At 41.3% G+C, this 25074-nt stretch overlaps 1 protein-coding gene across 2 annotated transcripts in view; it reads right to left on the reverse strand.

Moving 5' to 3' along the window:
• Positions 1 to 25074, reverse strand: part of LOC126297567 (fibrillin-2-like) — a 597958-nt gene that overhangs the window by 76810 nt on the left and 496074 nt on the right. For both annotated transcript variants that reach the window (XM_049988509.1, XM_049988508.1), the window contains one exon: positions 9371 to 9565. In XM_049988509.1, the coding sequence (XP_049844466.1) occupies positions 9371 to 9565 (195 nt within the window). The remainder of the gene's footprint in view (positions 1 to 9370; positions 9566 to 25074) is intronic.

A 25074-nucleotide genomic window follows, 5' to 3' on the forward strand; every position in this document is an offset into this window, starting at 1 on the left:
TAGCAGCAGATTACTGTACGCTGCTGGAGAAACAAAGGGTATCTAGCAACTGGAAAAAAGTGCAGGTAATTTTCATTTTCAAAAAGGATGCTAAGACAGATGTGCATAATTATAGCCCTATATTGCTGACATCACTCTGTTATGAAACATGTTTTATGCCCAGGTATTGTGACATTGTTTGAGAATAAAAATCTTCTCCATAAAATTCAACATGGATTCCAACAAACAAAATCTTGTGAAATTCAGCTTGTACTGTTCTTCCGTGAGATCCACAGTGCTATAGACATCAGTATTCAGGCTGATGCCATGTTCCTAGATTTCAAGAAGGCATTTGGCACCATCCAAAAAAGTAGTTCAGTGAAAAAAATTGTGAGCTTACTAAGTATTTGATCAGATTTGCAACTGGATTCAAAACTTTCTTGCACAGAAAACTCAACATGTCAGTCTTAATGGAACAAAATTGATAGATGTAAAGATTATTTCAAGAGTACCACAAGGAAGTGTGACAGGACCGTTATGGTTTACAATATACATGGTGTTCAGGTTATTCAAAGACACTGAAATATCTCAAAAAACACACATTGGATCCAAACAACTTATAATTAAAATTTGTTCGTTCTGTATGTTGGGAGGGGGGGAGAAGCTTTAAAATATTAAATGGGAACCCACATTTTTTATTTCATATTCAGATTCTAAATTTTTAAAAAAAATGTAAGTTTTGCCTGAGACTTTTTTTTTCTGTGACAGGATGGTACGGTAATTGCAAAAATTGAAATGAGTAGAAAATTGGGTGTTTCAAAACTCTTTTCAATGCCACCTGAATTAATGCCCCAACTCCCATGCTGTGAGGGCAGGACAGGCAATTATTTTATACTTTTTAATGAGGAATCCCATTCTCAACATTGCATTCCTCCTACAAAATGAAATGGGGACTGCTCAATGTGCCAATGTGGCCATGGAGCAAACTACAACTTATCATAACAGGCAGTACAGTGTGATCAGAGATTGTTTTTCTTTCAGAAGTAGAACTAAAAGTATCTCTAAACATTTCATTACATAAGTAGTTTTTATTGCCTCTACATCTACAATTCATTCCTAGAACAGAATTGCAAGTGCACAATGACTGTTGCAACTGTAGAACAAAAACTGGAAGGATTCTCATTTATGGTGGATATAGGAGAATTGTTGTTGATGCTGTTGCCTTGTATGATGAGTGCTTTCCAGATAATGTTCACTCTCATCCTTTTTTTATTTACGAAGTTGTAAATGCCTTCAAGTAGTGAAGGCAGCAGAAGATAAAGTAGGTAAAAAGACGAGGGCTAACAGAAATCCGTGGGTAACAGAAGAAATATTGAATTTAATTGATGAAAGGAGAAAATATAAAAATACAGTAAATGAAGCAGGTAAAAAGGAATACAAACGTCTCAAAAATGAGATCGACAGGAAGTGCAAAATGGCTAAGCAGGGATGGCTAGAGGACAAATGTAAGGATGTAGAAGCTTATCTCACTAGGGGTAAGATACATACTGCCTACAGGAAAATTAAAGAGACCTTTGGAGAAAAGAGAGCCACTTGTATGAATATCAATAGATCAGATGGAAACCCAGTTCTAAGCAAAGAAAGGAAGGCGGAAAGGTGGAAGGAGTATATAGAAGGTTTATTCAAGGGCGATGTACTGGAAATGGAAGAGGATGCAGACGAAGAGTTTGATAGAACACTGAAAGACCTGAGTCGAAACAAGGCCCCAGGAGTAGACAACATTGCATTAGAACTACTGACGGCCTTGGGAGAGCCGGTCATGACAAAACTCTACCATCTGGTGAGCAAAATGTATGAGACAGGCGAAATACTCTCAGACTTCAAGAAGAATATAATAATTCCAATCCCAAAGAAAGCAGGTGTTGACAGATGTGAAAATTACCGAACTATCAGTTTAATAAGTCACAGCTGCAAAATACTAACACGAATTCTTTACAGACGAATGGAAAAACTGGTAGAAGCCAAACTCAGGGAAGATCAGTTTGGATTCCACAGAAATAATGGACCACGTGAGGCAATACTAACGTTACGACTTCTCTTAGAAGAAGTATTAAGAAAAGGCAAACCTACGTTTCTAGCATTTGTAAACTTAGAGAAAGCTTTTGACAATGTTGACTGGAATACTCTCTTTCAAATTCTGAAGGTGGCAGGGATAAAATACAGGGAGCGTAAGGCTATTTACAATTTGTACAGAAACCAGATGGCAGTTATAAGAGTTGAGGGGCATGAAAGGGAAGCATCGTGCAGCCCGCCTCCAGTGGTGTCCCGACAGGCGTGAATGGAGGGACGAATGGAGACGTGTCGTCTTCAGCGATGAGAGTCGCATCTGCCTTGGTGCCAATGATGGTCATATGCGTGTTTGGCGCCGTGCAGGTGAGCGCCACAATCAGGACTGCATATGACCGAGGCACACAGGGCCAACACCCGGCATCATGGTGTGGGGAGCGATCTCCTACACTGGCCGTACACCTCTGGTGATCGTCGAGGGGACACTGAATAGTGCACGGTACATCCAAACCGTCAACGAACCCATCGTTCTACCATTCCTAGACCGGCAAGGGAACTTGCTGTTCCAACAGGACAATGCACGTCCGCATGTATCCCGTGCCACGCAACGTGCTCTAGAAGGTGTAAGTCAACTACCCTGGCCAGCAAGATCTCTGGATCTGTCCCCCATTGAGCATGTTTGGGACTGGATGAAGCGTCGTCTCACGCGGTCTGCACGTCCAGCACGAACGCTGGTCCAACTGAGGCCCCAGGTGAAATGGCATGTCAAGCCGTTCCACAGGACTACATCCAGCATCTCTAAGTCGTCTCCATGGGAGAATAGCAGCCTGCATTGCTGCGAAAGGTGGATATACACTGTACTAGTGCCGACATTGTGCATGCTCTGTTGCCTGTGTCTATGTGCCTGTGATTCTGTCAGTGTGATCATGTGATGTATCTGACCCCAGGAATGTGTCAATAAAGTTTCCCCTTCCTGGGACAATGAATTCACGGTGTTCTTATTTCAATTTCCAGGAGTGTATTTTACTAACTCTTTTACTGCTCTAGACATGTTTGTTGGTGCTGCTGCTCCTATCTCCGTGTGTTCGATATATGTTTAAATGTGCCACTAATCCTTCTGCCATGTGTTTTATACATGTTTACATGTGTCATCTCGCTGATCTCTGTGTGCTACAGATGCTATAAATATGCTGCTGCTCAGGTATTTAGGTGCTCTGGATGTATTAAAATGCTGAATTATGTTTATGTCCTGAGCACTTAGTAGCTTTCTGACATCTGGTGGGCACAGTTGAGAGTGTGTGTTTGCTGTTGTGATCCTGTGCTGCCATTTTTATCTTAATTTCTGTAAAGAAAATGGCACATTTTCATCTTAATTTTCTGTAAAGAATATGGTATGTTTTCATGGTTGTACAGAGGAATAAATCTTGGAGATTGCAACTAGAAGAGACAGTGAGAATGAACTCTGATTGCAATGCTAGTGATGACTCTTTGACAAAGTATCAAAGTAACAGTCCTGAGCTGTATATATCGGATGGTACAACACATCCATCTGTTTCTAAAAGAGATGAGAATTGTTCAGAATTTGAAATGTTTGAAACTGAGGGCAAAATGTGCAGGAAAAGATGTTACATTAGAGACACATTTGATTCGACAACAAGTTGATTTTGCCCATTTTGTGTGTGTCTGATCTTTGATTTTCAGGACTCACATTTTGATCAGAGCAAGATTCCAGCATTCCATTATTTTTCCTGATATTTGCAACAGAAGATATGATTAAATCTATAGTAGACAGAACCAACAGATTTTATTTACACACCAAGGCAAACACACCAGAATCAGCAAATTCTCAGGCATCAAGGTGAAAAGAAACTGAATTTGAGGAACTGTATTCCCTCATTGCTATTTGTTTGCTTATGTCTTCTATGAAAAAATGAAAATTAGTGATTACTGATCTAGGGAAATACTCTTGAACAATCAAGTTTTTAGTGGATTGTTTGCTATTAATTTTTAGAATGCTTCACATTAACGACACCCTCACCAATAATGAAGGAGACAGGTTGTTCAAAACCAGAAACATCATAGATAAATAATATGGAAAATGTGGTTCTGCCTTGAGCAAACACCATTATTCTGTTTTAATGCTCAAACAAGTACTGAAGAATTTTCTCCAAATTAAGTGGTTTCATGTATTCTCTCTCAAATGACACAGAAATAATTTTTTGGCGTCATAATAGTGTGTTAAAGATATGCCATTTATATCATTAATAATTTTCAGAAACTAGTACTTCAATATAGCTAAACAATAAAACAGTGAATCTTTGTTGAGGACACAGGAATAAATCTTGAGATTCTACCTAGAATAGACAAGGATGTAAGATTAGGAGAAGGAAAGAGTGGTAATTTCATTCTGGGACAAAAATTTGGCAAATTACATAACATAACATGAAAAACCTTGATTAACTGCAGATGAAAAAGTGGGGCAAAATAACAGCTGTACTGAAAATGTCAGATAGCCACATTCACATTAGTATGTAACAATAAGGAATATGTCTTTCTTGTTAATATTTACTACTAATAATTTTATTAATATAAATACCATAATCTAGGAAATTGTTATTTATTATGATGCCAAAATTCTTTGTGTGTTATTTGATAGAGAGTAAATGAACCCACTGAAGGTACAGTAACTTCTCTGAAACATGTTTTAGTATTAAAACAATAAGAATTGCATTTGCTCATGACAGAACCACATTTTCTTCATTATATATTAGGAATCAAATGCAGACAACAAGAAAGAGCTTCAACCACAACATGATTATCATTGATAAAGTATGTATCATATTCCAAAGCACACTTAATCCATATCACAAACTCTGCATTGATGAAATGCCTATTGTTGTTCAAAGAGCACTTACCTTTCAAACAGTATATTCAACCATAACAAAGTAGGTGTGGAATAAAAATATTTGTATTCTATGATTCTCAGACTGATTATATTCTGGATTTTATTGTATATACAGGTGCTATGATGGAAGCTGGTTTCCAGAATTTTGGGAAATGTGGCAATATAGTAGCAACACTCATTAATTAACATTCAGAATGGGGGCACAGTCTTTATGTTGACAACTGGTATTCAAGCCAAGACATGTTTCAACAGGTAGGAGATGAGATACTGGCAGATGTAAAGCTGTGAAGACAGGTTGTGAGTCATTCTTGGATAGCTCAGTCAGTAAAGAACTTGCCCACAAAAGGCAAAGGTCCCAAGTCTGAGTCTCAGTTTGGCACAGATTTGATCAGCCAGAAAGTTTCATATCAGCACACACTCTGCTGCAGATTGATAAATTCTTTCTGGAAACATCCCCCAAGTTGTGACTGAACCATGTCTCTGCAATATCCCTTTTTCTAGGAGTGCTAGTTCTCAAACATTTGCAGGAGAACTTCTGTGAAGTTTGGAAGGTAGTTGATGAGATAGTGGTCTAAGTAAAGCTGTGAGGACAGGTTGTGACTCATTTGTCGGTAGCTCGGTTGGTAAAACACTTGCTTGTGGAAGGCAAAGGTTTCAAGTTTGAGTCTCAGTCTGGCACACAGTTTTAATCTGCCAGAAAGATGCATATCAGCACACACTCCACTGTAGAGTGAAAAATTCCTTTTGGGGTTCAAGACACGTTTGTTTGGATTCTAGCCATGCATCATCTGAATTTGGCTTTGGTATTGCAGCTGATGATCAATGACAGAGCACATGTTTATTTGCTTGAGGGCTCAACTTATTGTTAGATGAACAGATTATAGCTGTCTATAAGTACAACTAACAATTCCCATAATGTTATTAAACAGCCCCAGAACATTTATTCTTGAATGCCTTACTTGTTTACTCAGCAAACTACTAACCAAAATTTGGTTCCAGCAAAATTACTGGCTGGAGGGGCAAGTAAATTACATATCCTCTCCACATTTAGCACTCGCTTCCTCCACCATGGCACACTACTTGGGTCCTTAGTTGGCATATATTGGCAAAAGCTTGAAAACACTTGTAAAACAGCATAATTATTTGTTTCATGACCTGATTGCTGACTGTTGAGATTTTACATTACTGCAGCAAAGAGGTAGCAAGACCCAGGGCCAGCTTTAGAACAATTTTCTGCACAAGTAACATGTCATTTGGCACCTGTCCCTCCCCTCCTTAAGACATTAGTTGTCTTTCCTAGAGCTTTCACTAATTTCATAAATATACTAATCCCCTTCTGTAGCTGAATGGCAACACTGATGCTCTGCATGTAGTGTACCTGGGTTTGATTAGTAGTGACAGCAACATTTCAAACTGACACACCTATCACTGAAATGGTATTAGACAAAAACATATCCACCAAGCTGTGAGCCACATGAGATTTATTACTTATTTATCTGTAAATATTATAATAACATTTTGTTATTACATACAAGGTGGATCACAATTACAGCAAAAACTAACACTTCTGAAAGTACACATAAATGTGGGCCTACAAACAAACCATTTACAAGACAACTGTGGATGTACTGTTATGAGCCACCACTGACTTCTGTATGAAATATCATCCTAGTTAATACAAATGTATTTTAAAAGTAAACCTTCAGATTAAGTATCCACCTACATTGGTTCATATTTCACATATGGTCAACTTTGCCTTGTGCAAGGTCAAGGAATGTGGAACATGTATAACAGAACAGAGGCACATTTTGCTGATGATGTAAGATGACATGTAATGCACCAAAATGGTCTGAGATAGATAGGTAGAGCACAGCCTGTGTGTATCGTGGTCTCTAAGACCACATGAGATCAGTGCTATGGATTTTTCTGCCTTGGATCATCTCAAAAATCAAGTGTACAGAGCTCTCACCGACACTGTTGAAGAGCAGTGAATTGTACAGTCATGTCAAAATTTATGATATGATTCAGAAAGCTTTCAAAGAATTTGTAATTCACTACAGTATTATAACCAAATGAGAAGACAACATGTGGAGCACCACCTTTTGAAAGGTATGACCATACAGTAAATTGTAACATGTAACTCAATGAAGAAGTATTTTATTTTTTGTTAAGGCAGCCCTTGGGTGAAATTTGAACCCATGTTAGATGAAGACTTAATTGAAATGTTAATTATTTAAAACAGATTTGCACTAACTAGGCAGTATGTCATACTCAAGTCAGTGGCACCTTGTAAGGACACATTTACAATTATCTTACAAATGGATCATTTGTGTACTCATGTTTACTAGAAAGTTCTAGCTTATGTTATTATATTTCACCTGTATCAATTGTTGATACTAATTATGATATAATCCATAAAAAAATTTGCACTTCAGCACTTCTGACATCACCCTTAGCTTTGCATCACAAGTGGCCACATGTGTCACTTGGGCTTTGATATGTTGACTGCCACAAGGCCAAGAGTGAACACAGTAGAGATTAGCATTTGACACCATGTGTCTGCAGATGCCTGTAATCTCCACTCTGTTTAGTACAGTACATCTTTGGATAGTGCATATGTAATACAATCAGAGTCACATGTGGCTTATTAATGAAATGCATACTGTGGATGACCATGGTAATGTCAAAGTGATCTTTGGTTGGAGACAACTTATCAGTTTTACCTTGGTCACAGTTGTGGCTTCTTACAGTTCTATCTGCTGTAGATTTCTTGTGGTAATGTGCATTTTTTTATCATTCTCACTTCAGCTGATGCTGGTTTACAGGAAATTGGGTACAATATCTCACTCAATGCTCTCTAGGAGCAAACGAAGATTACCACAGTCTCATGGTCCAATATCAGGAAATACAAAAGACCACTGTCTGACAATTACACAGGAAAATAATAACAGAAATATAAAAGTGTGAAAGAGATGCCAAGAGTGTTATGTGAAGATTTCTGAAACTTATGAAAGACCTGAAGCTTTGAAATGAGTGAAGCAGGTAGTCACAATCTGTGACACCTCTGCCCATGTTATTATTCACAGACACACTGATTGCTGTGTACTTCAGTTCTATTCACCTACTCAATAAATTGTACATTGTATACATGATCATTTCCTGTGTTTTTGTTTATAGTTTACCTGTTGTTTACAATTCATTTTCGTTCATAATTCTTATTGAAAGAAAAGTAACCTGCTGCAGCTGGTATTCTCACGGAGCAACAAGTTACAGTGAGACGTCATATCTGCTCGCATCCTAGATATTTTTTTTCACAGCTTCATCGTATAAGGGACATACAGAAATAAGGATGAAGAAAATAACTTTAAATAAATGGTTTCCAAATTTTTTTCTAACATGAACTGACCTGGTCTGGCTGTGTGGCTGAGACTCTGCTGTGTCTACCAGTGGTAGTTAATGTGTTAAGGCAACTCTGGCAAGAACTCCATAGTTGAACCTCAGTGAACTGTGATTGGGCAACTTTGTGGACCAAGCTCATTGTCACTACATAAACCGTGTTAGTGATAGATGTCTGTTCAGTAGTAGTCAGCTTCAGTTCTTTAGGAATTTTCCTGCAGGTTTCTTAAATAGATTGTTTGCAAGTTCTCAAGATATGTAATACTGTTTCTGTCTTGTGATTTTTCATGTATGAAGGAGTCAAAATGACACTATGTTTACATTTGCAGGCTGAATGAAAGTCTTCTTGTACACAGAAGAATGAAACACAAGGGGCAAGAGAATTCACATACCTCTCCCAGTTAATCCTTAAACAGGTTTCTTTCTTTTGTTTCTTGATAGGACACATCCTATGGTATGAAGAAATCATCAGTTTGGTAATGGATATAAGTGTGGGGTGTAAAATTTGAAGAGACAGAAAGAGAGAGAGAGAGAGAGAGAGAGAGAGAGAGAGAGAGAGAGAGAGAGAGAGAGAGAGAGAGAGGTGCAGCAATTCATCAGGAGAAAAGCTTCAAACTCTGAAACTGCAATAGTCTAAATAACGTATACATTTACTGTATTTATGTTGTATCAGGGCTGACTAAACACAGAGCAACACATGGAATTGCCACTATGTGTTCCATAAAATACTGAGCACACAGCAAGCCAAGCCATGCAAGTAACTCAGCGTCAGGTGGCATTGTGATTGCTACGCCTAATTACTTATAATGATGCAGTGATAAATGTGGCAAGTGGCAAGCACATCTTCGGTAGTCAAGAGGTTAACACTGAATTAGTGCACGAAGATTGGGTAATGCTTCTGCTTGTGAGTGTTGTTATTAAGTTACTATTTATTGGTTCTGATAAATTTAATCTGAAGATGATACAGCATATTTGAACAATATGTGACATCTGTTTGTTGGGTCAACTGTATGAACATCTTACCAACACATCTGCCTTGAGGTCCAATTTCATATCCTGGATTACAGACCACACTTCTGCATTCACCAGTTTTTAGTAGTATTTCTTTGTCTCCACAGCGTTTTTTCTCACAGCGAAATGAGCCAAGGGTATTGCGGCACTGCCACATTGGACCCAGATTACGGCAAGTGTCTGTTCCTAACAGGCATTCATCATCATCTGAAACACAGGCATCTTACAGAAACAAGTAATGGACAAATTAAAATGGCAGAATGGTTGCCTGAAGTGCATCTGCAACTTGAGCATTCCACTGCAATTACACTGCATGGCAAACAAATACTACAGCCACCTATACAAAATGCAACAGTCAGTAATGCTTGAGCATGACTATATCTTTTGTAGTTATCATCTCTTTACAGTCCTTCAAGCAGCAATAAGTGAATATGAAGAGATAATGTAATAGCTCAGGTTAAGTCTATTTTATTGAAAATTGATTCATGATACTACAATGTTTGTAAATATAGGTAATTTGATACTAACAATAATGCAGCAATCAGCTGCTATTATTTACGCATTGGACATAATTTGAAACACCACGAAAGCAGTATGTTAACAGTCCCACAGAATTATTTTACACAAGTAGCAGCCTAAACACCTCATTTGTTCTTTAGATGTGCGATACGCTCTTTTTTTCCACTCTTAAATAAAGATGTCTACAATTTGAAAGATGGCCAGATAGTGATTTGGAACCCACTCCTCCCAAGTGCAAGTGCCTTGTCTTAACCACTGCAGCAACTTGCTTGTTCATTTTTCACTAATGTCTCTTCTTATCTACTGTCACATTATCACCCAGTTTTTAGCTCATTATTATGGACACTCTCTATTTGTACAATATGCACCCTGCACATCGCTTTAATGACACTTAACACTTTAACTCAATATCATTCAAACTCCAAACCTCTTATTTACATTATTGCAAACAATATGATCTACATTATTCATTGAAATGGCTAAACAACAATCACAGGATGTCACAACACCTTATACAGATGGTACAGGACCCTAAAATGAGTATTTTGAGTAAGGAAACAATGACCTGAAATTAGTGTTTCAGGTGGTACAAAGTCTTTAATGACCAATGCATTTGAGTTACATGTTTGTAAACTGCTTAAGATTTATAACAACTGTCTACTGCATTGTAGTTTCTGGCATGATCTTGAAAAATAACACACTATCATCTGTTCATGGCTGGTATTTTAAGATGAAACTTTTTTATTACAAGGATTTGCAGACATACATATAATGTAAGGTGTAGCAAGAAGTAGAGCCTAGAAAGAAAAACACACATACGGAGAAAAATTTCACAGTAGGCTCATTCTATATGGAAGAAATGAGTAGCATTTATTATGAACAGAGAAGTTGTCAACGTTCTCAACAAATAATTTTTCACATAGTAAAATTTAAGAGTATGGTGTTGGATCAAATGGGAAAAGATTTATCGGTAAGCACCTGTTAGCTTACCCACGAAATAAACATATTAACGAATACTTTGTAGAAAAGGAGCAGTGGTGTAACAGCAGTTACACCCCCCTCATAAACATGTGCAAAACCTACTAAAGTTAGTATTGCTCAAGGATAAGGCATCTAGCAATGTGCTGATATCTTTAACTGTCACAGTATCCATGCTTGGAGCAATTAAAATCTATATACCACACTTATCTCAGATCTCTTGGAGCAACCTTCTGTCAACTTGTTGACTAGAGTCACCTAAGTTCAATAAATAAGTTTTTTTCCAAGATGCACTTCAACAGTTGTTCAAGACAACCTCCCGCCATTCATGAGGTGATGCAGTTTCATCATGCTGATGCACCAGCATGCTCAGATATTAATACTATGAGCATCTGAGGAACACAAACCCTTGTCAGTGGGTTAGAATGGGAGGTCTCATGTCATGGCCAGCATGATTTCTGAATCTTGCAAGTGTTTCCTGTATGGTAACATGAGTTGCCACTGTATGAAATCCCAGAAGAAACTGAAGGGTAATTGATATGTAGAGTTCTAACTGCCTGTCTGATTGTACAATAGACAACAGGGACAGTGGAAAAACTGTAGAAAAATTTATGGGCACTTGTAGTAATCACTTTGAACAGTAACTGCAAGCTTAAGTTATTACTATAAACTGTAATTATTTTCAAAATAAAGAAATATAATGCAATTTCTGAGCATTATTTCACTACCTGAAAATACTTCAACAAGGATCCTCTAAAACATTTATAACTCGGCATTCAGTACATTGTTGTACTTAGTGTTAACATAGGTAGCCAGATGTCATAAGACCATACGAACATCTAGTGAACATGCCAATGTCATTCGTTCTCACCACATGTAGACCAAAAATAGAATGTTACACCTGAAGTAGTGTCACCCACTGTCATTAGCTTACACATTTTGGAAGATCAGGAAGAAGCAGTGAATTTTCCTGCAGGTTTCTTAAATAGATTGTTTGCAAGTTCTCAAGATATGTAATACTGTTTCTGTCTTGTGATTTTTCATGTATGAAGGAGTCAAAACTGGTGTTATTGTCTATGCAATACACCTCCAATAATCATGCTCTGTGGGAATTTCCATGCTATCTCATTTGTGTGATGATGTAAATCCAATTCCCGGAAGTTTAAGCAATTCTGCAGGGGTAGGAACTGTCTTGCATGAAAATATCATAAGGACCACTTGTGCCTTGCTTTGCACCATGCTAGAATTTACATGGAAATGTCCAATCTGGTACAGTCATGACTTTTAATCAGCCATAATAATATGACATGGTGGTGGATGGGAGCCAATGTAATGAGCTTAACCATCTTTTGAGCATAAAGACAAACAGTTTTCAGCCATCATGAAATAGATCTATAGGACATTTGACTACCATATAGTATTAGTGAGACTAGTGGACTAGTTCCTTTTCCCCACACAAGTTATCTGCCAGTCTGACCAACAAGTTCTCCATACTCTGTAGCACAGATATCCAGCTATTCCTCTGATAACAGCTGGTCTTTTACATCATGACGTCACAATTTTTTGCCACTCTTGATGCAAATGCAATGGTGGCAACACATTGTCTCTTCTCATGTTATTCTTCCATATTGGGACAGACTACTTTTAAGAGCCCTTCAATAGTGTGTTGGAGATTGCAACACAATGACATGCACAGAAATTGCATTGTTCTGTACAGAAACTGCATTATTCTGTAGGGATTGCTACACTTACTTTGGAGATTGTGTGTACAATAAAATCAAGCCTTATTTATTTATCTTTATTTGTCCAAGGATCATCTCAAAATGATACAGGATTTGCCATTGTAATGTAGTGCTAATCAGTAGGCCAAACTAAAACACACAGCATACATAACATGCTTTAAGATGACAGGACAGGTAGCCTATGGGGATAGAACAGGTGGTCAGCCATGGCCTTGATTAAGGAATCACACCGGAATTTGCATTAGCGATCTAGGAAAACCATGGAGAGTCCAAATTGGAATGGCCAAACAGAGCAGTTCCATCCTCCCAAATATGAGATCAGTGTTCCAACAACTGCGCTGCCTCACTTGGTAATTCTCTATTGTATAATGTTGCTTCATTTACACACAAATTGTTTCAGGCAACTTGTAATACAAAATATAATTTCCTCTTTCACTGGCCACCTGCTGAGAACACCTGCTGATGACTCCTGGAGAATTTCCAGTCACTTTCAACAAAAACATAGTTCTGCTCTTCATTACCATTCATACTAAGACACCCACTGATGACTCCTAGACTAAGATGATGCAGCTGTGCACCTTGCCTCAATTCCGGACTCCATATTCAACTATGTGCTACTGTCCACCAAAAAATATATGTCAATGGATATTACTGTCATGCATTATACATCTTGTGAAAGCAGTAAACCATATTATGTACTGAAGTATGACAAGCTCCTGTAGTTATCCCCTTTCACTACTACCCACTAGTCTGAGTCCTCTAAGTAATTTTTAACTGTGTGATATGGATTACTTGTGAAGAACATTTCAGCTGCCTGTTGTGATAGTGCCACGACATTTAACAGTGCCGCCACGACAGTACGCACAAACGGTGATAGAGGCGCTCCGCAAATCGGCTGAGCGCGGGAGCACCACTTAGCTACGAACAGCGCCGGCCGCATGTCACGGCATGGCAGTCGAATACGAGAGACTGAGTTGTAATCATGTGATCAGCTATTGTTTCTAAGAGAGAGTGTGAATCTCCACGCAATTATTGTGATTAAAGGTTATAACACTTTTTGGCGACGAGGTCGGGATATTTTCACTGCGTTGTGGATTTGCGTGTTCGTGACGGGGCAGACATGAAACAGCTTATGCAAGCGCTCATTGAACAACAAACACAGCTGACGGCTACTATTCAGGCTCAACAAACACAGCTGACGGCAGTGATTCAGGCGTTGTCGACGTCGCTTACTCATCGTCTGTCTTCCTCTTCTCCGCCTCCATTCCCTCCTTACGACGAGGCCGCTGAAGACTGTGAGGATTATGAGAAGCGTTTGCGGCAACACATCTTGGCTTTCGGCGTTGTCGACCCTCCTATGTGTAAGGCGTTATTTCTATCTTGGATTTCCCCTTGAGTCTATCAGCTGCTATCTCAGTTAGCCACTCTGCGGGAACCTGCCTCCCTGTCCTTCCAAGAAATGTGTGACTTATTGTCTGACTATTATCGAAAAAACACCCACGTTGTTGCCGCCCATGTGGCGTTCTACCGGTGTCGTAAACAGCCCCGTCAATCTTACCGGGCTTGGACGGCGGAACTACACGGTCAGGAAATGTCAGTTTGTCACGGACACACATCACAAGTATTATGCGGACTCAATGGTTAGGGATGCTATTCTACGGCTTGCTCCTGATAAAGAAGTTCAGCAACGTGCCCTCCAACTGCCAAACCTGTCGTTGTCAGAAGTTCTAAGCATCGCTCAATCCTTTGAAGTTTCTCACACTGCTGGCGCGCAAATCGACGCGTGGTGTGATGTAGGCGCTGTACAGTCAACTCTCGACACGGGCAATTTGCCTGTTTCACAGGAGAACGACGATGTGGAGGCGGTTCACTCGCGTCAACAACGTCGCGTTGGGCCGCAACGCTCGCAGCGAAACCAGCAACCACAGAAGCCAGTTCGTTCCGCACTTCCTTCTTGCCCCTATTGTTTCGTACAGCACGACAGGGCAGCGTGTCCAAAACGTTGGGCCACGTGTAATTCATGTAGGAAAAAAGGCCACATTGCTTCTGTGTGTCAGTCCCATAAAGTTCCTGTCAACAAGGACGAGGCATCGGACATGGATGTTCACTGTGTGCTTTCTCAAACAAATAAGTTGTTTGTTATTGTTCATGTTCTGAATAAAGACATCCGCATGCAAGTGGACACTGGCTCTGCAGTAACTCTCATTAATTCTCGCACGTATTTGGCGTTGGGCTCCCCTCCTTTGTCTCCAGTTACGTGAAATCTGAGGACTTATAATAAACAGAAAATTCCTATCATGGGCCAGTTTGATGCTTCCACTGCCTACAAGTCTGTTGTTCGGCCCCTCACGTTTTATGTGGTGGATCATGCGGGCACTGAAAACCTGTTCGGTTATGATGCTTTCCAGTTGTTCGGGTTCTCCATTGATGATGATGTGCACCTCATATCTGAGGATATTCCGTATCAACAGCTGGATGGATTGTGTTCTGAATTTTCGTCCGTGTTCTCTGCTGGTCTGGGTTGTGCCAAGGATTTTGAAGCCCACATTACTCTTAAACCTAAGGCTCGCCCTAAGTTTTTCCGGGCACGCCCTATTCCGGTGGCATTGCATGCACCTGTCAAGGCTGAGCTAGACAGGTTAACAGCTTCTGGGATTCTCCTTCCGGTTCGCTCCAGCGAATGGGCATCGCCGATCGTGGTGGTTTCTAAACCAAACGGGAGTCTGCGATTGTGTGATGACTTTAAAGCCACCGTCAACGCTCAGAGCCTCATTGACACTTATCCTCTTCCCCGTCCTGAGGAGTTGTTTCCCAAGCTCGCTGGGGGCCAGTTCTTTTCCAAACTTGACTTATCGGAGGCGTACCATCAGTTGCCATTGAACGCTACTTCCAAGGAATTTCTCGTTATAAACACTCCTTGTGGGTTGTATCAGTACCAGCGATTACCATTTGGTGTCACTAGCGCACTGGCCATTTTTCAGCAGTTTTTGGAACAGCTCACGGCTTCCGTTCCCGGCTGCATAAACTATCTGGATGACATTGTTGTCACGGGAGCCTCCACTGAGGAGCACCTTCGTAATTTACGTTCAGTGTTTCGGGTTTTGCATTCGGCTGGGTTGAGGTGCAATCTGGACAAGTCACAGTTCTTCCAACCCTCCATTTAGTATCTTCGTTTCCACTTGTCCCGTGAGGGTATACGTCCTCTCTGTCAGCACGTTGCGGCCATTAACGCTCTACCCCGGCCGTCTACGGTCAAAGAACTTCAGGCGTTTCTAGGCAAGATTGCTTATTATCACAAATTCATTCCATCTGCAGCAGTGGTAGCTTATCCTCTGCATCAGCTGTTACGCAAAAACGTCCCCTTCTGTTGGTCCGACGGGTGTGAGCAGGCTTTTGTCCGCCTGAAGGCTCATTTGCAGTCGGCGCCTTGTCTTGCCACATTCCGTCCGGGTCAGCACTTGGTTCTGGCGACTGACGCATCACAGTATGGCCTAGGGGCTGTTCTCTACCATCGGTATGAGGATGGGTCGGAATGACCCATCGCCTATGCTTCCAAGACCCTCAACGAGGCGCAATGGCGTTACTCTCAAATCGAAAAGGAGGCGCTCGCTATCATTTATGCTCTAAAAAAGTTCAGCGTTTTCTTGTATGGTTCTAAGTTTCACGTCATCACCGACCACAAACCGCTGGTCTCTCTGTTCAGCCCATCAGCGTCACTTCCGGATAAGGCAGCTCACCGCCTGCAACGTTGGTCCTTATACTTGTCTTGTTTTCATTATGAGATTCACTATTGCCCCACGGCCCAGCACGCCAACGCTGATCCATTGTCGCGATTGCCGATGTGCCCCGACCCTGTTTTTGATCGTGATGAACTCCTCTGTTTCCAAATTGATGAGGAAGAACGTCGTGCAGTCGAGGGTTTTCCACTTACAGGTTCGCAGGTCGCGTCGGCTACTGCGCGGGACCCGGTCCTGCGTCGGGTGATCGGTTTTGTTCAACGAGGTTGGCTGGACAGGACCAAGGGCCGGGCATCGGATCCCCTTCGCAACTACCATGCCTTGCGCCTTCGTCTGTCTGTTCGTGATGGTGTTGTTCTTCTGGCCACGGATGGCGCATCTCCACGGGTCGTGGTGCCAGCCTCTCTTCGCAAAGATGTTCTCAAACTGTTGCACGAAGGCCATTGGGGTATTTCTCGGACTAAGTCCCTGGCCCGCAGGCACGTTTATTGGCCCGGTATTGATTTGGACATCGCCCATATGGTTGCTGCGTGTGGCCAGTGCGCTCAACAACAGGCGGCACCTCGTACAATGCCCTCTCCGTGGCCTGATCCAGCTCAGCCATGGGAACGGGTGCACGCCGACTTTGCTGGCCCCTTCCACGGTACCTATTGGCTACTGTTGATTGACGCCTTCTTGAAGTTTCCGTTTGTTGTTAGATGTCCATCACCCACCACTGCGGCGACGATGCTGGCTTTGCCCAAAATCTTTGCGCTAGAAGGTCTTCCATCCACGATCGTCACGGACAATGGCCCTCAGTTCTCTTCGCAGGCCTTCCGTGATTTTTGTACTGGACAAGGGATTCATCATGTTACAGCACCTCCCTTCCATCCGCAATCAAATGGGGAGGTCGAGCCCCTTGTCCGCACTTTCAAATTCCAGATGAAAAAATTCCTTAGTGATTTTTCCACAGATGACGCCCTGTTGCAATTTCTGAGTTCTTATCGCTTCACGCCTCTGGGTGATCGCAGCCCTGCTGAACTCTACTGCACCTGCGTCACCCTGTCAGGCCTTGTACTGTGTCCCCTAGTGCGGGAAAATACTCGGTGGGCGCCGACGTGTGGGCACGAGGGTATGGATCTCGCCCTAAATGGATTCCAGGGGTGGTCAAGGCTCTTCGTGGCCGCCGGCTTTGTGAAATCCGTACGGGCGACGGCACGGTTGTTCACCATTACGACCAGATGTGCCCACGAGTGGTGGCCACGCCGGTGCCACTGCCCCATCCTTCGCCTCCACCAGCCCGAGACGCCAGACCTGTCGCTGCTGCCGATCTACCGTCCGTGTTGATGCAGCCGACGTCGCTGCCGCTTCAGAGTATGCCGGAACCGGCCCCAGTCGCGACGCCACCTTCTCCGCACCCATCTCGCTGGAGCACACTCCATGACACCTATGGATGCTGCTCCGGAGATTTCACCCATCATCTCATCCAGGAGGCACATTCCACACACGAGCTTCCGTCCTGGACATTTTCGACCATACTCTCGTGTCTCTGCGCGGGATCTCCTCGGGCCTCACAAGAGGCCATGGATGTCTCCGCGCTGTCCATGTCTCCAAGGAAGTGAGTGTTTTTTTTTTTTTTTCAAGGGGGGAAAAGTGTTGTGATAGTGCCACGACATTTAACAGTGCCGCCATGACAGTACGCACAAGCGGCGATAGAGGCGCTCCGCAAATCGGCTGAGCGCGGGAGCACCACCTAGCTACGAACGGCGCCGGCCGCATGTCACGGCACGGCAGTCGAATACGAGAGACTGAGTTGTAATCATGTGATCAGCTATTGTTTCTAAGAGAGAGTGTGAATGTCCACGCAATTATTGTGATTAAAGGTTATAACACTGCCTTATCAAACAAATATGTTTTCGTAATCTTTTTCACTTCCTTTGGCAATTTTTTATACAGTTTCAACCCATGATATAAAATGCTGTTTTGAGTAAATGTAATTCCAAACTTGCTCTTGTTCCATCATAGTGTATAGGACTATTAGTGCAGTATTTAGTAATATTTTCTCTGATATGCACCACATATAAGCATATGTACACACTTGGTGCAGTAAGGATATCTAGAATGAGATTTTCACTCTGCAGCAGAGTGGACGCTCATATGAAACTTCTGGCAGATTGAAACCGTGTGCCAGACCGAGACTCGAACTCAGGGCCTTTGCCTTTCACAGGCAAGTGCTCTACCAACTGAACTACCCAAACACAACTCACACCCCATCATCACAGCTTTACTTCTGCCAGTAACTCGTCTCCTACCTTCCAAACTTTATAGGAGTTCTCCTGCGAACATAGCAGAAATAGCAATCCTGAAAGAAAGGATACTGCGAAGACATGGCTTAGCCACAGCCTTGGGGATGTTTCCAGAATGAGAATTTTCACTCTGCAGTGGAGTGTGTGCTGATATGAAACTTCTTGGCAGATTAAAACTGTGCCGGACCGAGACTTAAACTTGGTAGGAGACGAAGTACTGGCAGAAGTAAAGCTGTGAGGACGGGGCGTGAGTTGTGCTTGGGTAGCTCAGTTGGTAGAGCCCTTTCCAGCGAAAGGCAAAGGTCCTGAGTTCGAGTCTCGGTCCAGCACACAGTTTTAATCTGCCAGGAAGTTTCAGTAAGGACGTCCATTTTTTAAATACCTCTTTACAATGAGCCCGACTACTAACTTCCAGTTATTATTCTTAAGGCACTTTTCTGCAGTTTAAAAACTGTGTCTATGTCTTGTGTCTTTGATCCACAGAAAAGAAACCTATATCTACATCTACATCTACATCTACATCCATACTCTGCAAGCCATCTGACGGTGTGTGGCGGAGGGTACCCTGAGTACCTATATCGGTTCTCCCTTCTATTCCAGTCTCGTATTGTTCGTGGAAAGAAGGATTGTCGGTATGCTTCTGTGTGGGCTCTAATCTCTCTGATTTTATCATCATGGCGAGATATACGTAGGAGGGAGCAATATACTGCTCGACTCCTCAGTGAAGTTATGTTCTCGAAACTTCAACAGAATCCCGTACCCAGCTACTGAGCATCTCTCTTGCAGAGTCTTCCACTGGAGTTTATCTATCATCTCCGTAACGCTTTCGCAGCAACTAAATGATCCTGTAACGAAGCGCGTTGCTCTCCGTTGGATCTTCTCTATCTCTTCTATCAACCCTATCTGGTACAGATCCCACACTGCTGAGCAGTATTCAAGCAGTGGGCAAACAAGCATACTGTAACCTACTTCCTTTGTTGTCGGATTGCATTTCCTTAGGATTCTTCCAATGAATCTCAGTCTGGCATCTGCTTTACCGACGATCAACTTTATATGATCATACCATTTTAAATCACTCCTAATGCGTACTCCCAGATAATTTATGGAATTAACTGCTTCCAGTTGCTGACCTGCTATTTTGTAGCTAAATGATAAGGGATCTATCTTTCTATGTATTCGCAGCACATTACACTTGTCTACATTGAGATTCTATTGCCATTCCCTGCACCATGTGTCATTTCACTGCAGATCCTCCTGCATTTCAGTACAATTTTCCATTTTTGCAACCTCTCGATACACCACAGCATCATCTGCAAAAAGCCTCAATGAACTTCCGATGTCATCCACCAGGTCATTTATGTATATTGTGAATAACAACGGTCCTATGACACTCCCCTGCGGCACACCTGAAATCACTCTTACTTCAGAATACTTCTCTCCATTGAGAATGACATGCTGCATTCTGTTATCTAGGAACTCTTCAATCCAATCACACGATTGGTCTGATAGTCCGTATGCTCTTACTTTGTTCATTAAACGACTGTGGGGAACCGTGTCAAACGCCTTGCGGAAGTCAATAAACGTGGCATCTACCTGTGAACCCGTGTCTATGGCCCTCTGAGTCTCGTGGACGAATAGCACGAGCTGGGTTTCACATGACCGTCTTTTTCGAAACCCATGCTGATTCCTACAGACTAGATTTCTAGTCTCCAGAAAATTCATTATACTCGAACATAATATGTGTTCCAAAATTCTACAACTGATCGACGTTAGGGATATAGGTCTATAGTTCTGCACATCTGTTCGACGTCCCTTCTTGAAAACGAGGATGACCTGTGCCCTTTTCCAATCCTTTGGAACGCTTTGTCTTCTAGAGACCTACGGTACACCGTTGCAAGAAGGGGGGCAAGTTCCTTCGTGTACTCTGTGTAAAATCGAACTGGTATCCTATCAGGTCCAGCGGCCTTTCCTCTTTCGAGCAATTTTAATTGTTTCTCTATCCCTCTGTCGTCTATTTCGATATCTACCATTTTTTCATCTGTGCGACAATCTAGAGAAGTACAGTGCAGTCTTCCTCTGTGAAACAGCTTTGGAAGAAGACATTTAGTATTTCGGCCTTTAGTCTGTCATCCTCTCTTTCAGTACCATTTTGGTCACAGAGTGTCTGAACATTTTGTTTTGATCCACCTACCGCTTTGACATAAGACCAAAATTTCTTAGGATTTTTTGCCAAGTCAGTACATAGAACTTTACTTTCGAATTCATTGAACGCCTCTCGCATAGCCCTCCTCACACTACATTTCGCTTCGCGTAATTTTTGTTTGTCTGCAAGGCTTTGGCTATGTTTATGTTTGCTGTGAAGTTCCCTTTGCTTCCGCAGCAGTTTTCTAACTCCGTTGTTGTACCACGGTGGCTCTTTCCCATCTCTTATGATCTTGCTTGGCACATACTGATCTAACGCATATTGTACGATGGTTTTGAACTTTGTCCACTGATACTCAACACTATCTGTACTTGAGACAAAACTTTTGTGTTGAGCCATCAAGTACTCTGTAATCTGCTTTTTGTTACTTTTGCTAAACAGAAAAATCTTCCTACCTTTTTTAATATTTCTATTTACGGCTGAAATCATCGATGCAGTAACCGCTTTATGATCGCTGATTCCCTGTTCTGCATTAACTGATTCAAATTGTTCGGGTCTGTTTGTCACCAGAAGGTCTAATATGTTATCACCACGAGTCGGTTCTCTGTTTAACTGCTCAAGGTAGTTTTCAGATAAAGCACTTTAAAAAATTTCACTGCATTCTTTGTCCCTGCCACCTGTTATGAATGTTTGAGTCTCCCAGTCTATATCCGGCAAATTAAAATCTCCACCCAGAACTATAACATCCTTCAGGTGCTCAGTCACAACAGCTGCTGAGCTCGGGGGCCTATAGAGACATCCAATTACCATGTCTGAGCCTGCTTTAACCATGACCTTCACCCAAATCATTTCACAATTCGGATCTCCGTCAATTTCCTTCGATACTATTGCACTTCTTATCGCTATAAACACGCCTCCCCTTCACTGTCCAGCCTGTCTATAGGTAAGAACTGAGTGTATGTAGGCATAGTATGCCACCACAAGACAATGGTTGTTGTGAACCGATGCTGACACCCTAAAATCATAGGGTACTGATGACATTATTTTTGCCAGTATATTTGTATGTTGATGCCATGTTAACTGAAAATCAATGCTCATCGCTAAAAACACTGTGCTTGCCACACAATCTATAGATTTATCATCAATGCCTAAAGTGATGTAATTGCTTCCTCTCTTTATGCTGAACTGCATACTGTTTGTTTCCTTTATGTTCAGTGGTAATTTATTGCTTCAGTTATTTTTGAGAATGAATACAGCCATGAAAATTGCTTTAGTTTTCAATGCTTTCAGCATTACCTTTGGTTAGTAAGGGACCACTCATACATACTTTATGTACTCTGGATAACACCTCAAGTATAGGATTCACTTATTAATTTTGTCAATACAGCTTGTATGCTATCTATTCATGTCTTCAGAACAGAGACAGTTACCTCATTTATACCTGCTGACTTCTTATTTTTTTAATCATAGTACTGTCTTCCTAAATTCAACCTCTGTTGTGGGAAACAACATCATTGTGCTTCATGTGTAAGTCATTGTGGGTGCTACATGTGATTTAGGAAGATTTCATTGCAGGTTCTTCACAATACCAATGAAATAATCATTTACAAATTTTGCTAATTCCTGAGGAATTTCTATTAATCTCTCCCCTTCTCTGATTCATATGTTTTTATCCTTGTGTGTGTCTTTTCCAGCTTTTTGTTTTATAACATCCAACACCACTTTTTTATTATTTTCTGCATTGTACATTAATTTGTCATTTAATGATCTTTTCCCCACAAGCAGTACTCTCCTGTATATTTTTAATACATGTGATAGTACCCAAGGAACTGTGTATCAGTGCAGTTCTTTTGCAAAGAACTGAGAAATTTAAGTCTCTGTGAAGGCCTTCTAATACCTGCAGTTATTCACCTATTCTCCTTAGCTACTGCTGTAGAAATGGCTACTTTTAGAAATCATCAAAAATCAATTTAAACAATTTGCATCTATATTGCTTTCCATATAAACTTCATCCCAGGTTTGATTTGAAAATGTCCTACAAAATGTATGTACAGTATCTTATGATCTAACAAAATCATTTTGTACACCTGCATTTTTGTAGGTTTCACTGAGCCTGTATTTAGCTTCATCATCTAACAGAAATGATCCAAAATGCCACTTGAGATCTCTTATAAATATTAACATGGTCTAAAGTTGAAGTTGAACTTTCTGAAATCCTCACAGCTGTGTTTACCATTTGTGTCAAACCAATAATGTTTAAAATATTTAGGAGGCTATTACTAATTTCACCCTCAGCACCTGTGTTGATATTCATGTCTATATATATTATTATACCAGTTTTGGGGGCTGAGAACCTTTTCAGGACTTCAGTTAATTTGTTGAAGAAAGTGTCCACATTACCACTAGGTGAGCAGTAAACACACAGAACAATTAGCTTCTTACAGGCAACTTGCTTCATTATTTCAATGGCTGACAATTCAATATGTTAAGATGTGTGCTACCCATGATATACGAGGGTGGTTTGAAAAGTTCTCAGAATCACAATGAGAGGTCAGCACTAGTGCAATGAGTTGTTCATGTGATATTCATTGGACTGTTGCCTGTAAACACATGCCACATCAGTGCTTTTGGAAGAGGGCTGTGACAGTGATGTGGCTCTGTTGTTGCTTCTACATAGTGATTTGCTAAGATGGAAAAAAAATGAGATTCGAGCAGTGATTAAGTACTTCTTAAAGAAAGGTATAAAAGCAAAAGACATTCATACTGATTTCCAGAATACACTGGGGGTCTCTGCTCCTTCATCTTCAACTTTTGCCAAGTGGACAAATGAATTTCAGTTTGGCTGGGAGAGCTTAGCTGATGATCTGCACAGTGGTCAGCCAAGAGGTGTCAAAACTCCAGAAATCATTGCGAAAGTGCATAAAATGGTCATGGAGGATTCGTGCCGTGACTCTTGACACTGGATCAAAAATGCATGAGAATTGACATATTGGAACAATGGTTAGGCCGTTTTAGGTGAAATGAACAAGATTTTTTGCACTGGTTTGTGACCGCAGATGAAACATGGGTGCGGTACTATACCCCAGAGACAAAACAACAGTCAAAGAATTGGAAACATGCTGATTCTCCACCACAAAAGAAAGCAAAGACAGTTACTTTGGTGAGAAAGGTCATGGTATCAGTGTTCTGGGATTCGAAGGGAATTCTGTTCGTAGACTATCTCCCCACTGTGCAAACAGTTACTGGAGAATACTATGCTAACCTCCTGGACAAATTGCAACAAAAGATACATGAAAAAAAAAGGCCAGGTTTAGCAAGGAAGAAAGTCATCTTCCATCAAGACAATGCATGCCTGCACACATGTGCCATTACCATGGCAAAATGACACGGACAAAGGTATTAATTGTTGCCACACCCACTTTATTCACCTGATATGGCTCCGTTAGACTTCCATCTCTTTCAAAATCTCAAAATTTTCTTCGTGGATGAAGATTCACTTCAAACAAAGAATTGATAGCCGGAGTTGACAACTGTTTTCCTGGCCTGGAGCACACTCATTTTTGAGATGGGATCAAGGACCTGGAACATTGTTGGACCTAGTGCATTAATCTACAAGGAGATGACATTGGAAAATAGAAAAGTTTAAGTGATGTAAGTACTTTTTTCTATTCTGTTCTGAGAACTTTTCAAACCACCCTCATAAAAACATAATCCCCACTCTTTAAGCTAGACCTACAGTAGCAACTAGCACATTCATGTGATGGTAGCACTATATGCTGCAATTCATCATCTCTACACCAGTGCTCTGTAATGGATACTAATGTGCTGCTCAAAGACTGTAATTCAACTTCAAGCTGGCGTACTTTAGTTTTAATGGACTGCTACATTCTGATGAATAATACAGAATTCTGAACAAACTTCCATGGTGCTTGCACACTCCAGTGGGAGTACATTCTATTTCCTGCATACACAGTGCAGAAGTCTCTAAGCTGGTTGAGATACTTTTAACACAAGGTAGCCTCTTGTCAGGGTTTACCCTAAAAAGGCCGAGTTCTCCTACCCATGACACCAAGTACTTGACCAATTATTGCCCACACCCACTGACTATACTCTCACTAAACAACTCTACCAATTTCTCTTTCCCAAACCTGTTGAAGTGCAGACCATGTTTAGTGTAGCTCCATCTCCTGATAGTTTCCACTGCAATGTGTGCCCAGCTGGCAGTCATCAGCTCCATCTCCAACTCTGCACTGACATACTTTACACTACCAAGATGAGGGCAAACATGCTACTGGAACAGCCCTACCATACT

The sequence above is a fragment of the Schistocerca gregaria genome, chromosome X (assembly GCF_023897955.1).
Source record: "Schistocerca gregaria isolate iqSchGreg1 chromosome X, iqSchGreg1.2, whole genome shotgun sequence".
NCBI classification, from domain to species: domain Eukaryota; kingdom Metazoa; phylum Arthropoda; class Insecta; order Orthoptera; family Acrididae; genus Schistocerca; species Schistocerca gregaria.